The 13,291-nt window shown below is 27.3% G+C and overlaps 1 protein-coding gene across 2 annotated transcripts in view; it reads right to left on the bottom strand.

The window, feature by feature from the left end:
- Window positions 1-480: 480 nt before the first annotated feature.
- Window positions 481-13,291, bottom strand: part of Nf1 (neurofibromin 1) — a 141,005-nt gene continuing 128,194 nt past the window's right edge. For both annotated transcript variants that reach the window (XM_067271960.1, XM_067271961.1), the window contains exons 50-57: window positions 12,386-12,473; window positions 12,171-12,214; window positions 10,994-11,373; window positions 10,629-10,925; window positions 5,743-5,843; window positions 5,523-5,662; window positions 2,642-2,688; window positions 481-2,432 (exon numbers count right to left, since the gene is read on the bottom strand). In XM_067271960.1, the coding sequence (XP_067128061.1) occupies window positions 2,112-2,432; window positions 2,642-2,688; window positions 5,523-5,662; window positions 5,743-5,843; window positions 10,629-10,925; window positions 10,994-11,373; window positions 12,171-12,214; window positions 12,386-12,473 (1,418 nt within the window). In that variant the 3' untranslated portion in view covers window positions 481-2,111. The remainder of the gene's footprint in view (window positions 2,433-2,641; window positions 2,689-5,522; window positions 5,663-5,742; window positions 5,844-10,628; window positions 10,926-10,993; window positions 11,374-12,170; window positions 12,215-12,385; window positions 12,474-13,291) is intronic.

The following is a 13,291-nucleotide window of genomic DNA, read 5'->3' as shown; positions in this document are numbered from 1 at the left end:
TTTGGAAATTTTTAAATTTAAGCTAGGTGAAAAATAGAAACGTAAAGTATTCATATAAATCGATCGGGTTTGAATCGTTTCTAATAAACCAAAGCATCCAAAAACTTGACATTTCCTTCGACACGCGACTACACTTACGATACTTATACATTATTATTAATTTTAATAATAATACATAGTAGTAACAGCAATTAATTTGGATTTATTTTTAATTCTGCTTATGAATTATTATTATTCATTACTATTATTATACTTCATTATTATTATTCATTATTCATTTTCTATTGAATTTGACTATTGCAACATGAAATAGACAACAAAGTAGTTTGAAAAAAAAAAATTATATAAAATTTGAATTGGAAGTTGCCAGGATTTTTATTCTATTATTGTTTGGATAAATCAATTTTGGTTTATAATTGATGATATTATGACTTGGGGAGAATCGTGTCTCGGAATTTTGAATAAAATATGATCACAATATACAATTCTGAATTAAACAATTTTATTATTCAGAATGACAATGTATATCTAAAACATATTGAATATTTTAAATAGACTTTGAATGATAGACAAATTATTTTCTCACAACTTTTGTTTTCTTTTGAAAATTTGTTCAATAATCAAGGTTGCATACAAGATTACAAACACACTTGTGCAATACAGTAGAAACAAACTTTGACAATTAATATGATTGTTTTTGGACCTGTTTGATTGGACTAGTGAAAGTTACTGAGCACTTTCCGAATGCTGCTGTCGGTTTCGGCACGTATAACAAAGTTTTCCGTTTATGACGTTGAAACAAACAGAATGAAATGCTTCGTTGAAGTTGTCTGATCTTTCCAATCAAACATGCCTTTATGTGATTTACTGACTTAAAATGTTCTTTTCGAAATAACTTTTTCTTTATTTTGTTATTTTTTTAAATAAGTTCCGACTGGCGATTTTTGATATAAATTCTTTGAGACTTTCCGAATCAATGTTAAAAACAAGTTTGTTTGCTAAATTTGTACAAGTATATATATATAAATTATACAGAATTTCTTTCTTCAACAGGTGCAGAAAAAATAAACAGACTTTGAACAAATTCAGCTGAAATTCCATATACATATTGTTGAGAACAGACTTGGAATGGAGTACTTTGTCTAGCACATCCTGGAACTAAATGCATAAATTTAATGGAATATAACATTTGAATTATTTACAACTTTCTGGAAACATGATGCACACTGTAATTGGAACAGTCTTTTCCAGATGAATGATTTTTTTTAACACTTTAAATTTATAAATGTTCTTGGAAAGTCAAATAATGCCAAAATTTCCATTTGAGTTTCCAATTGGTGAATCTGTTTCCATAAATACCCGTTTCTTATCTACAGTCTCTTTGAGATAAATTTTTAAAATTCAGAAGGGACAACACAAACAGTATCCAAAACTCCCAGTGGTCCCTCTACCACAGTGAAGATTTACCATTATTATTATTAATAATAATAACTTTTTAAACATTTTTAATACTTGGATTTTACAAAAATAAAGCACATGTATAGTCATGCATAACATTATTAATAAACAACTTTACAATACTTGTCTCTTTGTACAACAACTATATAATCACACAAACATACTAGAGATTGATAGTATGAATCTCATAATAAGAACAACAGAAGTTTGCTTCCAATATGAATGGTGCAATTTATATAACAATCACTCTTTTTTTTTTTTTTTTTGCTGATGGAAAACATTAAGTTGGCAGTTAGAGCACAAAACTAATGAATTAATCAATATGTATACAATAATAATGGTAATAATAGTTAATACTGACAGAAAGGATATCTGAACCGGTGTCTCTTCTTTGTTGAATGTGAACTTCAGAAAATACTGTATTATATTTTATAAATTCCAATATACATTTAGTATTTATGTAAAATTTCTTATGACATTAACCAAAAATGATAAAGTATATGGTGCAATGAAAGAGGAGATGGCAACACAGGAAATTATATATAAAATTATGGATTGAAAATGGAAACTGTTGATTAACTCCTCAGTTTCTTTAGCTGGATCTACAGCCTGTCAATGATAACTGTCCTAGAAGTCATTTAGTAAAAATAATTTTAATGAGCAGTCTTCCCATTTTTAGAACTCTTACACTTAAAGCTGCGTTGCTTGCTTAACTGACTGGCAGACCCGTGTCGAATTCTGACTGAACCATCCGTACTCACATTGGCATAATCTGCTCCAGATTCTTTCTCGGTGGGAGATCCCAGGGTTAGGCTAGACATTGATGATGATAAATTCATAACAGATGATACACTAAGAGTGCTGGGATACTGAGTCAATTCTTGAAACTCTCCTTCATCACTAGGTAAACAAGTTTCAACCATGGCTTCCAGACAATTAACAAATAATTCGGCATTGTCTAAATTTGTTTGACACTGGAAAAGAAAAATTATAATATAAATTTAAGTTCATTAATCAAAATCAAGAGTAATTTGTGATTACCAACAGTTTAACTGTATATGAATTGCAGAAATCAAAATAAATTCAAAAATATATTTTACTTTTATTCTATATTTAAGTTTAAAATTTCCAAACAATTTTAATATCATAAGATTCTTTTGCATTTAAAATAAGATTTTATTACCTTTGAAAATGGGCCGGCAAATCTCCACAATCCTCCAAAACCAAACGCTAATAAAAAAATATCAATTAATAATTTATGTGCATATTAACAGATAAAATTTTTTTGCACAAATACACCCTATACCCCCCATACAATATCTTAGCATATTAAATAATATAAGAAATTAGTTTTACAATATAAATATCCTAATTTGAATTAGTACTAATTATCTGAGTATATAGATTATCAATTAAAAAATTATATTTATAAATTTTTAAATATTTTTGTATACACAATACATTTTGTGCATACAAAAAAATTTTTTTCTAAAGTGCTTGTATGCAAAGCTATCTTTAAAGAAATTTTTCTGTAAAGAAATGTCTATAAAAACATGACTTGAAAGAATGTATGCAATCTTTCATGCAGTTCTTTATGAAATTTTGAAATTTATTGAATACAGACAGCACTAATTCAAAAATATTTTTCTTAGTGTTGTCTGTATTGAATAATTTCTGATTAACAAGAATTAAAATATTGATGCCACATTTAATATTATCACTTTAAAAAATTGTGAAGCAAATTAATGTGCTATGAGAATTTTTTATATCGACTAGTAATGTGAAGAGTTGAAATACATTAAGTTAAAATTATATTACTCATGGTTTGGCATCATTAATAAAATAACTCAAGTGAAACCTTGAGTTATTTTATTAATGACTCATGATTTTTATTAGAAGTTATTTATTATTTTAGTAAGTTATGTGCATTATTTCAGATGCATTTAATATTTTTAATTTTTTGCTAAAAGTATCAAAATAATTCTTTCCAAAATGCTTAAATAATGTTCAACTTTGTCAATCATCTCCAAATTTTTTTTTTGCTAAAATCAGACATTATCTTTATAAATGCAAATGGTTTCAACCAAAACTGCTATCATATTATTTATCACGCTGACTTAAATTATTAAATATATTGATTTATTTCAGGTTTAACATATTTACAGTGTTATATTTAAGATATTGTGAATGAAAGTAAATTGATACCTAGAACAGAAATAAATGAAGCATTGGGCTTTTTTTTCTTTTTAAATGGCTTTGTAGGTATTTTAATATATCAAAAATATCTGTGCTGTTACTTTGAAAAATTATCATAACATTTAATATCTATGAGTTTCTAATCATAAACTTATAGTTTATAAATTTAAACTCAGACTTTAAAATCAAACTGTACAGTTAATTTTGTTTGCCTGTTTATCAACTTTGGTCGGTTAGAATTATTTTATTTTTGAATTAATTTTGTCTCAATTCAGTAAATCATGAAATATGTTAATATAAAAGATGAGAGAAACAATTTTATATTTTCTTCCCTTTTCTCAGTTATTTTCTAATTCTGGTTAGTACAGGCATGGCCAACATACGGCCCTGGGCCAGATCTGGACTGCTTAATGAATTTATGCGGCCTGCGATTAATCTTTCAATATTAGCTACTTAACTTCCAATAATTGGTCAAATGGATTTGCGATACTTCTTTATTTTAAAAAAAATTCCATTGTAGAGATTTACAACTTTTGTATTCATCTGTGTGATAGTGCAAGAATTAAAAAAAAAAAGATAAATTTAAAATATTAATCTATTTATCATAATGTATGTTAGACAGTAATTCAAGATATACAGGTAATATTAAATTTAACTTAGTAATTCGTGTGCTTTGCTAGAAATATAATACTAATATATTTAAACATTTATGTACTTAAATGAATCATTTTTGTATTTAACATTTTTTAATTTCAATATTTTGTTTGGCCCATGAAAAAATTTTTCTTTCCAATTTGGCCTGGGGGCAAAAACTGTTGGCCATGCCTGGGTTAGTAGATATAAGTCTACAAATCTCCATAGTAGTAGTTCTTTTTATGTAAACTTTATTAAATAGAGAAATTACTTTTGGGTATTTCTTTGACAAGCACATCTTACGAAATAACGTTTTCCTTAAAAAACAGATTTTATATGCATTTTTTTTTAGTTTTGAAAAATATTAAAATAATGGTAGATGAAATCTTATTAGTTGAATCGATATTCTGAAAATGCAGATAAAATATGTTAAGCCCAATCTTAGTTTTAAATATCATATATCAATAATAAATAAGATACGAGATTTATATAATAGTCTGAGGATGTATGTTTAGAAGAGTTTAATTTATGATTGCATCAACAAGAATCAACAAGATGATTAAGATAGAGATGGGATGGTTATTCTATGTATTTTGTTTATTTGAGATACCCTACATAAAAGATGTCCACTAAACTATGCATACAGGAAAAAATTTAAGTCTGAAATATCTTTAAAGTTCAAAGGATTAAGTTAAAATGATTATTTTTTTTATAGAAAGAAAATATGAAGCTTCCAAAAGTTCATCTTAATATTTGGATCGAATGAATGAATTTTATCTCTCTTCTAATGTTAAAATGGTGAAGATTAATTCAACGAAAGATTTAATGCACAGCTGATTGTAATCAGAAATACTTCATATTAATAGAAAACACAAAAATACACATTTTTTACAAAAAGCAAAATATAAACATTTGTTTAAGTATATATATTTTATGTGAATAAAATATTCATATAAATTTATTTCACGCAAATACTTTGATACTTTATAAACAGAAAAAATTGATATTGTGACTATCCATGTGCTTTGGCTGTTATAAAATAAATAATATAAATAAGTAAGAGTTGATAATGAAAACATCTATAAATGTACATAAAAATAATTATTTACTCATACTTTAAAGTCTGGGATAAAATAATGAGATTTCAAGCTTTAACTTACTCATGTAATTTAAAGTACATTTTGTATATAACAAATTAAGTTTCCTACACTGAAAATTAAAATGATATCACTTACTTTGTAGATAATGCAACTGCTGTTGACTACTATCCTCGCATGCAATCATATTATGAATAATACTCTGTACTGCACTGAGAATAACTTGATCATGGCATAAAGATAACACACTGGTAATTTTAGCATCCATTAAACTATGACTAAATTATCATCAAATATAATTAGCATCATCATCAAAATTAAATTATATAAATTCAGAAGAAATGCAATATTGACATACATGACAGGAAAAACTTTTGCAAACACAACAGAGGCTTCGGCTAAATATTCGTACAATATCCTCATCTCATTTTCATCTGTTGTATTTCTAACCAAAGTAGCCTAGTAAAGAATTTTAACATTAGATTGGCACATTAAACTAATTTTCATAATGATAAAATTTAATGTTGAATTATGTATTAATAATTCTTATTATTTTAATCAAAAAATTATCATTTAAATTACAAAATAACTATTGGAGGAAAACTATACTAATATTAAACATTTTCTAATAATCTGAATTTGTATTTCATTTTTTCCACTATCTCAAGAATTTTTTCTTAGTCTATATTCATAATTCTGATAAATTATTTTCTTTATTTAATAATGATTATTAGTCAATAATACAAATGGAATGTTTCAAATAACTTGGCCTAATCAATTTTTAAAAAAATTTCAATATATCTTATCTACTTGTTTGTATTACTAAGTAAATACCAAGCACATTATCAACAATAACTTTTAGTCCAGGTTATATCATCTTCAAGTTCTCTAAAGTAAATTGATATTTTTATAACTTAAAATTGCTTAGACTAAGTTGTCCCTTATTATCATTTTTTCTTCAGTCCAACTGCACTCCAGATTCCAGTCATTGAATAACGATGCATGCAGTATCATGGCAATTTACAGTATAGTATGGAAGGTAGAGCTAGTGTTGCCACAAGGCAGATTTTCACCCAGACAAGCCAATTTTTAAATTCATGGTCAGGATTAATTATTAATTTGTCTGGTTTTCGTAGAAATTGTAAAATTATGATGAAACGAAATAAATTTATAAAAGTATTTGCGAGTATTTTATTTTAACAGTTAAAGACTAACTTCACACTCCCACCCAAACTTATCCTCAGCTAAGTGACAGAAAATGTACTTTTAAAATTCTAACATGCAAATATTAGGTTTGTTCCAACACAAGTCTCTAACTGGTTTAAAACTGGCATGCACATTGTTCAGTTCTTGACTGTAAAATGGCATTACACATGCCTCGTACAGTTTCAAATTCAAACCAGTCAGAGACTTGTGTTGGAACAAACCTATTGTAAAGCAAATGTGACAGTTTCAGTTTACAAGTTTATAATTTCAAGTTAATATTAATAATATTAAAATAGAACTTAAATATCTTAATACTTAATATTATTAATGTTGATATGTGTTATTATTTATTATTCTTACTTTTATGTATTATTTTTGCAATTAATATTGACATCGGACTGTTATTAATTATTTTTGGATATGCCACATGTGATTATTGTATTACTTTAATAATATATCATGTATATGTTTACCTTCTAATAAAAAAAATGTTTATTTTCTACTCACAATAAAAAAACCTAATTTTTTTATTTCTAAGTATAACATCCCAATTTTTAAAATGTCCAGGTCAGCAATTTTGAAAAGGTGGCAACACTGGGTAGAGCTGTAGAGTTCAAGTCAGAAGCAAATTCATTGCTAGAATAGTTGGAGTTGGTAAGAATGGACCAACTCTGATTCCTGTTTTTTTATTATGTAACTTTTTATTATATAACTTATTATACTTTATATTATGCTCCTAATAGAAGTGTTAACCTCCTAAATCGCCTGTTAATGCTCCTATAATGCAAAGTACCAGCCAGGTCTTATTTTATGATAATTTCCCTACTTCATGTCTTTCTTTGCATATCATTGATTACTGTGCATTTTCTTTTCAGAAATTTATATTTGAGTACATTTTGTGTTAGCTAATTCTAAATTTTTATTGTCAAAAGACCCATACAAAATGACCAAGACAATTCAGGTTAAATCTAGTATTTTTAAATACTTTATTATAACCACAGATGAAAAACATTTTGTATCAATGTGTGGTTGAAGATGATAGTAGTGATAATGAAAAACTTTGTGAAAAAAGATAAGTACTTTCAGCTTTGATAAGAATGTCCACTGATTCACTTTAAAAAATGCTTAAAAAGTAGCCTGATGTTTCACTTGCTAGTGACTAATTTGGGGTTAATATAATCAAAGTATATTTGAATCCTACTTCTAAATAATAAATTAAATGTTGGGGGCTTGATCTACTGACTCCACAGCCATGGTAGATTATGAGAAAGTTGACGTATTACCATCTGTATAAGATCAGTTACATCAAGCAATTGCTTGTCATCTACAGGAAAATCCAACTGACCTTTTGCATTATAGCAGGGAAAATCTATGCAATGGGTGTGTCATGTGATGGGATATCTAATGCAAGATACTTTTCATCTCAGTAAAATAGCAAACACTCATAAATGTGTATTTGGGCCTCAGGAAACCATGTTTTCTGAGGCCTCATGGCCATGATATCCACTCATCGCATGTGGAAATATTATTCACACATCTGAAATGTTGTCATATTGAATTTAATTGCTTCATCTCTCTCCAGACAATGTTGAATAGGAATACTTTAATTATGATCATTCAGTATACAGTATACCTTAAATGAAAATTTTATGAGTTTAAAAAGAATACACACAAAAACATTTAATCCAGAGCAATTTACAGTACCAATCATTTAAGCTGAGAATTTTATAATTTTAGTATTAAATAAAATATTGCAGTCACATTAATATATTTAAATTTTCCACTCTGATATGATGTAGTAAAATAATACAATATTTACATGAAAATAAGGCATCACCAAATATAAGCTATAACCTAGTTTTTAGACCATATTTCCAGAAACATAGTTTACACTCTATTATGAGCTACACCTGAATATATGGATCATGCATGTTTCTGCAGCCCAGATGTAATGTTCTCATCAAATGCAAATTTCCATATGTTAATTTCATTGGCTCTTTTGTGTGCTTTGGCATAATGAATTTAGCAAAAGACAAACATGGGCATTTTTATTTTACACAGCTTAATACAAGGTAAAAAGTCATTTTTGCTGCAGAGAAAATTGGGAATACAGCAGCTGCACGACAATTTGGAGTTGATGTAAATGAGTAAAAAATGAAATTACAAAGCAAAAGACCAAACTGGTAGTAATCTTGAGAGGAATGACATCGATGTTGCAACCACCCAATGCCAATGTGACAATTATATACAAGACATGGTTAGAAGGTGCACATCACATGTACATCTTCAGGAAAAATTCAGTAATCTTCTGCCCCAACTGTCTGAAGATGGATTAAGGCCATGTGAAATCATATGAGTCTGTAGTCACTAAGTCATTCAAGAAATGCTCAGTCAGCAATGCCTTGGTCAGAAATGAAGACAATGCTTTGTGGGATGATGAGTCTTCTTCTGAATGGGAACAAACCAGTAATGCTAAGCATACCATTAATGCTTCTTATTCTGAATATACCCACAGTGAAACAAAGTGCTGTACCAAAATTCTGTACTGTAGCATACCATATACAACATTTACCTCATATTGCTGTAAATTGTTTAAATAAATCAAAACAAAACATTTGTGACTATTTTTTGATTCTTTTTGCCCTGTGTGGCACTAAGGTTGCCTATTAACTACCCATTACTATTCAACCAGGCTCACAATGAGGATGGCCAAATGTGCCAATCATCATTGACATCTGTAAGGATATATCCCAGAATGTTTTAATGTTTTTTAAAAACATAAAAACAGCTGAATATAAGCCACAACCAACTTTGGATCCTTAAAATTTGTAAAAAAGTGCAGTTTGGTTTTGTGTAAATATGATAAATTCATCTTTTTACAAAAAAAAAAATAAAAAATTTGAATATGCAATTAAGACTTCCTTTTTTTAATATAATTGGCACTATCAATTTTCCTTAAATATGATAAATGATTATAAATATTTTAATACACATGTCAATGAAATTGAATCATTCATTAAAATTTCAATTCACATGTTTTATAATAATAAATAAATAACTACACAATTTATTTTTCTTTGCTATGCATCTTTTGTATAAAGAAAAGAAGGAATGCCCAATGAGCAAAATAAGCCATCCCTTACATTAACAATGAAGAAACATGTAATTAAAATCTATAAAAAAAATGTAGATATGTTTAAAAAAGAATGATAACATATTTTTTCCCATATATATTGTGTAATTTATACCTTCTTGCTGTTTCCATGATGTAAAAAAGAACTTTTTCACCATGCTGAAGTGTTCATGAAATAAATAGCACTGAGGACACTGTCTTTTTGGCATTATCTGTGTTTAATAAAACAAAAAGAAATTATCATGCAAGCACTTTTGACATTTACAAAATCATCATCATGCGAAAAACAAAAAAAACACTATCTTGAATGTTAATATAAAATTTTAAATTTTAATGTTAATTCATTTTAGATGAAACATAATTACAAAATTTGAAGATCATAAATTAGATTAGAACATAAGGATAAATTAATTGCTGCATAGAGTCAACTGCATTAAATGTAGATTAGCAGTCTTATATATTACTTCATTAAGGATTTATACAGAATGACCCATAGCCTTGAAAGCGCCAATGTGGGTTTGTTCCAGGGCCCCAATTTTTTGATGAACAAAGCCTCCCAGATAAAATGATTTTGCAGTCCATACATCAAATTTTGTAATTGTGTTCCATCTAAAATGAATTAGTATAAAAATTTTAAATTTTAACATTAACATTTGAGCATGTGTTCTTTTTTATTTTTGCCTGATGAAGACAATTTTTGTAAATGTCAGAAGTGTTTCTTTCCATTATTAAACAGATAACACTGAAAAGACATATCCTTAGTGCTATTAATAAATAGCACTGAGGACATCCTTATATATATGTTTCACAACATAGAATATTTTAAATTTAAACAACATTGTAAAATATCCTTAACTACAAAAGTTTTTCAATGTTTTTAATTGAATTCATTTAAATAAACTTACCAAAACAGTAAGTACTAATGCTTGGGTAGGGAAATCTGTAAGTACTTCTGGATCAAGAAGCACATTATCTTCATTAGAGACAGACACTCTTGAACCTCTTTCTTTACAATGTGGTGAAATTTCTTCACAAGTATCACCTTTAGAACTAATAGATGGGGATATTCTACCACTAATTTCTACAGATTTTTGCATTTTTGGGGTTGGCATTGAGCTACTCCTTTGAGTTTTAAATAATGGACGTATATTCTGCACATCCATATCAAGACTTCTCCAACTCTTAGGATCTTTGTTTTGAACCTAATTAAATTTCATAAACTTTAAAATACAGTTAAAGAAAAAAATAAATAAATAAAACCAGATCATACCTGTTGAACAGTGGTCTGTTTTGTTAATCTGGCTTGGGCTAATGCATTCTGATCTAGCAAATCCCATGATTTTTGTCTACGATTAAAGGGTGTATTTGCAAGAGGTGTACCACTTCCTCCTTGAGGTATGAGTTGTGCGTTATGAGAAGGAAGGGGGGCATGAGGTGATGTTTGGGCAGATGTAGATGCTGATGAACAGGGAGATGGTATTGGGGTATGTCCAGGTGTCTGGGTTGGAGTTGGATTACTAGGAGAAGTTGATATAGCAGAATGCAAGTCACCTGAAAAACCTTCAGCTGATGGTGATTCTGATACTACTCTTGCAATTCTGTGTTTCAAATGGCATCTACTTCTTACTTCTTCAGATACAGAAACAAGAGCTATAGGTTAAAAAAAAAAATTATTAAAAATAGACACCAACAAATTTATTTAAATGTGTATTTATATATTATAACAATCTATACTATCTATACTGCTAATTATCATAATCATATATTTTAATGGCTAATTAAAACAATGTCAATTGATTCACTGCACATTGTGTTTTGACGGTTTTCAATAAAAATAGACAGAAATTTATTTTGAATAATTTAATCTTTTCTGAATAGAAAGAGATTAAAATTATACTTTTATGTAACAAGTATTATATTACTGAATTTAATTTTTTCTGTTTTTATTCATAAATATCTTCCTAATCATTTAAAAAGCCTTTTTAAAATTTTATTTTTAGTTGTAGATGAACAACCTGATGTTTTTCTAATAAATAAAGACAGATACTTGAGTTAAAATAAAAATATTATTTTCAATAAATGCTAAAACTGCTTGATGGACTAAAATAATTCTTTTGAGAAAAATATCAATCTAAAATTTTATTATTATTTTAATGTGGTTTCTTGTGAATACAGTATGGATATTCTCTGAAAAGTTTATAAAGTACTGTTTTAATCAATGATTCTAATAATGGTACAATTAAAAATAAAGCTAGGAGATATTTATATTTTATCATACTTTATATACTATTTATTTCATTTTTATATGATTTTACATACAGATAATTTTAAAGTAAATAACTGATTAATCAAAATAATAAATGCAATTTATTTACATCTTTAAAAAATTTATTTCATAAATTTTGTAACTATATATATATATATATATAAGATGTATTCCTACTTACCAGCCAAGTAAGGAACACTTTCTGGTGTAACTTCAAATTTATCTCTAAAATAAAAAGAATTTGAAGTACATTAAAAATTAATCATTGTAAATTTAATTCTTATTCTATAACTCAAATGGAAGAAAATAAAATCTCTTGAAAAATCCAAATTAATTTTTTAAGATATGTTATACATAAAACTTATTCAAATTAAAAAAAAACACAAAAATACTAACCTTTTATGTGGCTTAGCAATAATTCCCAATACCATATTTAAAACTCTTGTAGTTCGAGAAACAGTAGTGGGAGTAGGATGTCTAAAACCTAAGAGTCAAAATTGTTTTATTTAAATAGATATCAACTAAAAATGTAACTGATAATATGCAAAAAATAGAGTAATAAATAAACAGAATTTATTTCGAATCTTCTAAATTTTGAATTTGAAAAAAATTCAATATATTAGTAATGATTATATCATCATCTCAAATTTAACAGGTTAAAGGCTACTCTAGAAAACAAAGTTATTTGGATGTCTGGATATCTGAAAAAAATCAGGATGTAACCAGAAATTTTTGTATTGGTCATTTCCAAGGCTGATGGGTTGGCATAAACTTTACATGGGTAGTAGGCTACATAAAAATGCAATAGCCCTTAATCACTAACAACACATTATTGTGCAAGTTATATGCAGGCCAAATGCAAAAAAAGTGATAATTTACACATGACAATGCTCAATAAAAAAATAAAAGGCTGAACAAGAACAAATATTGAATTTTATCCTGCTTTACTTTATGACTGTTCATGTAGTCCAGAATTTAAGACTATTCTTCGCTTTCATCTAGCAGTCAACTACTTGTGGCATTCTTTTTTACACTGTTTACTTTTAAACTTATGTGGGGCAGCAATAATGACTTCTGAGAGTGGAAAAGCTCAGTGTGGGAAATGTCACTCTTGCTGCCCCATGTGACTACATCTCTGAAAATATAAATAATTATAACAATTTCTTTTCAACTAAAATTATTTTGTTTTTTTTTTTAATACTATAAATTCTAGATGAATCTTTTTATCATCAATTAATGCCTGACCATTTTTATCAAAGTTTACAAAATTATGATTGGAAATTGTGTTAATTTGTGATAGAG

Source organism: Centruroides vittatus, unplaced genomic scaffold (genome assembly GCF_030686945.1).
Source record: "Centruroides vittatus isolate TY-2023 unplaced genomic scaffold, ASM3068694v2 contig_417, whole genome shotgun sequence".
In the NCBI taxonomy this organism is placed as follows: domain Eukaryota; kingdom Metazoa; phylum Arthropoda; class Arachnida; order Scorpiones; family Buthidae; genus Centruroides; species Centruroides vittatus.
Note: the sequence above shows the minus strand (reverse complement) of the source record. Positions and strands in the feature narration are given on the sequence as shown.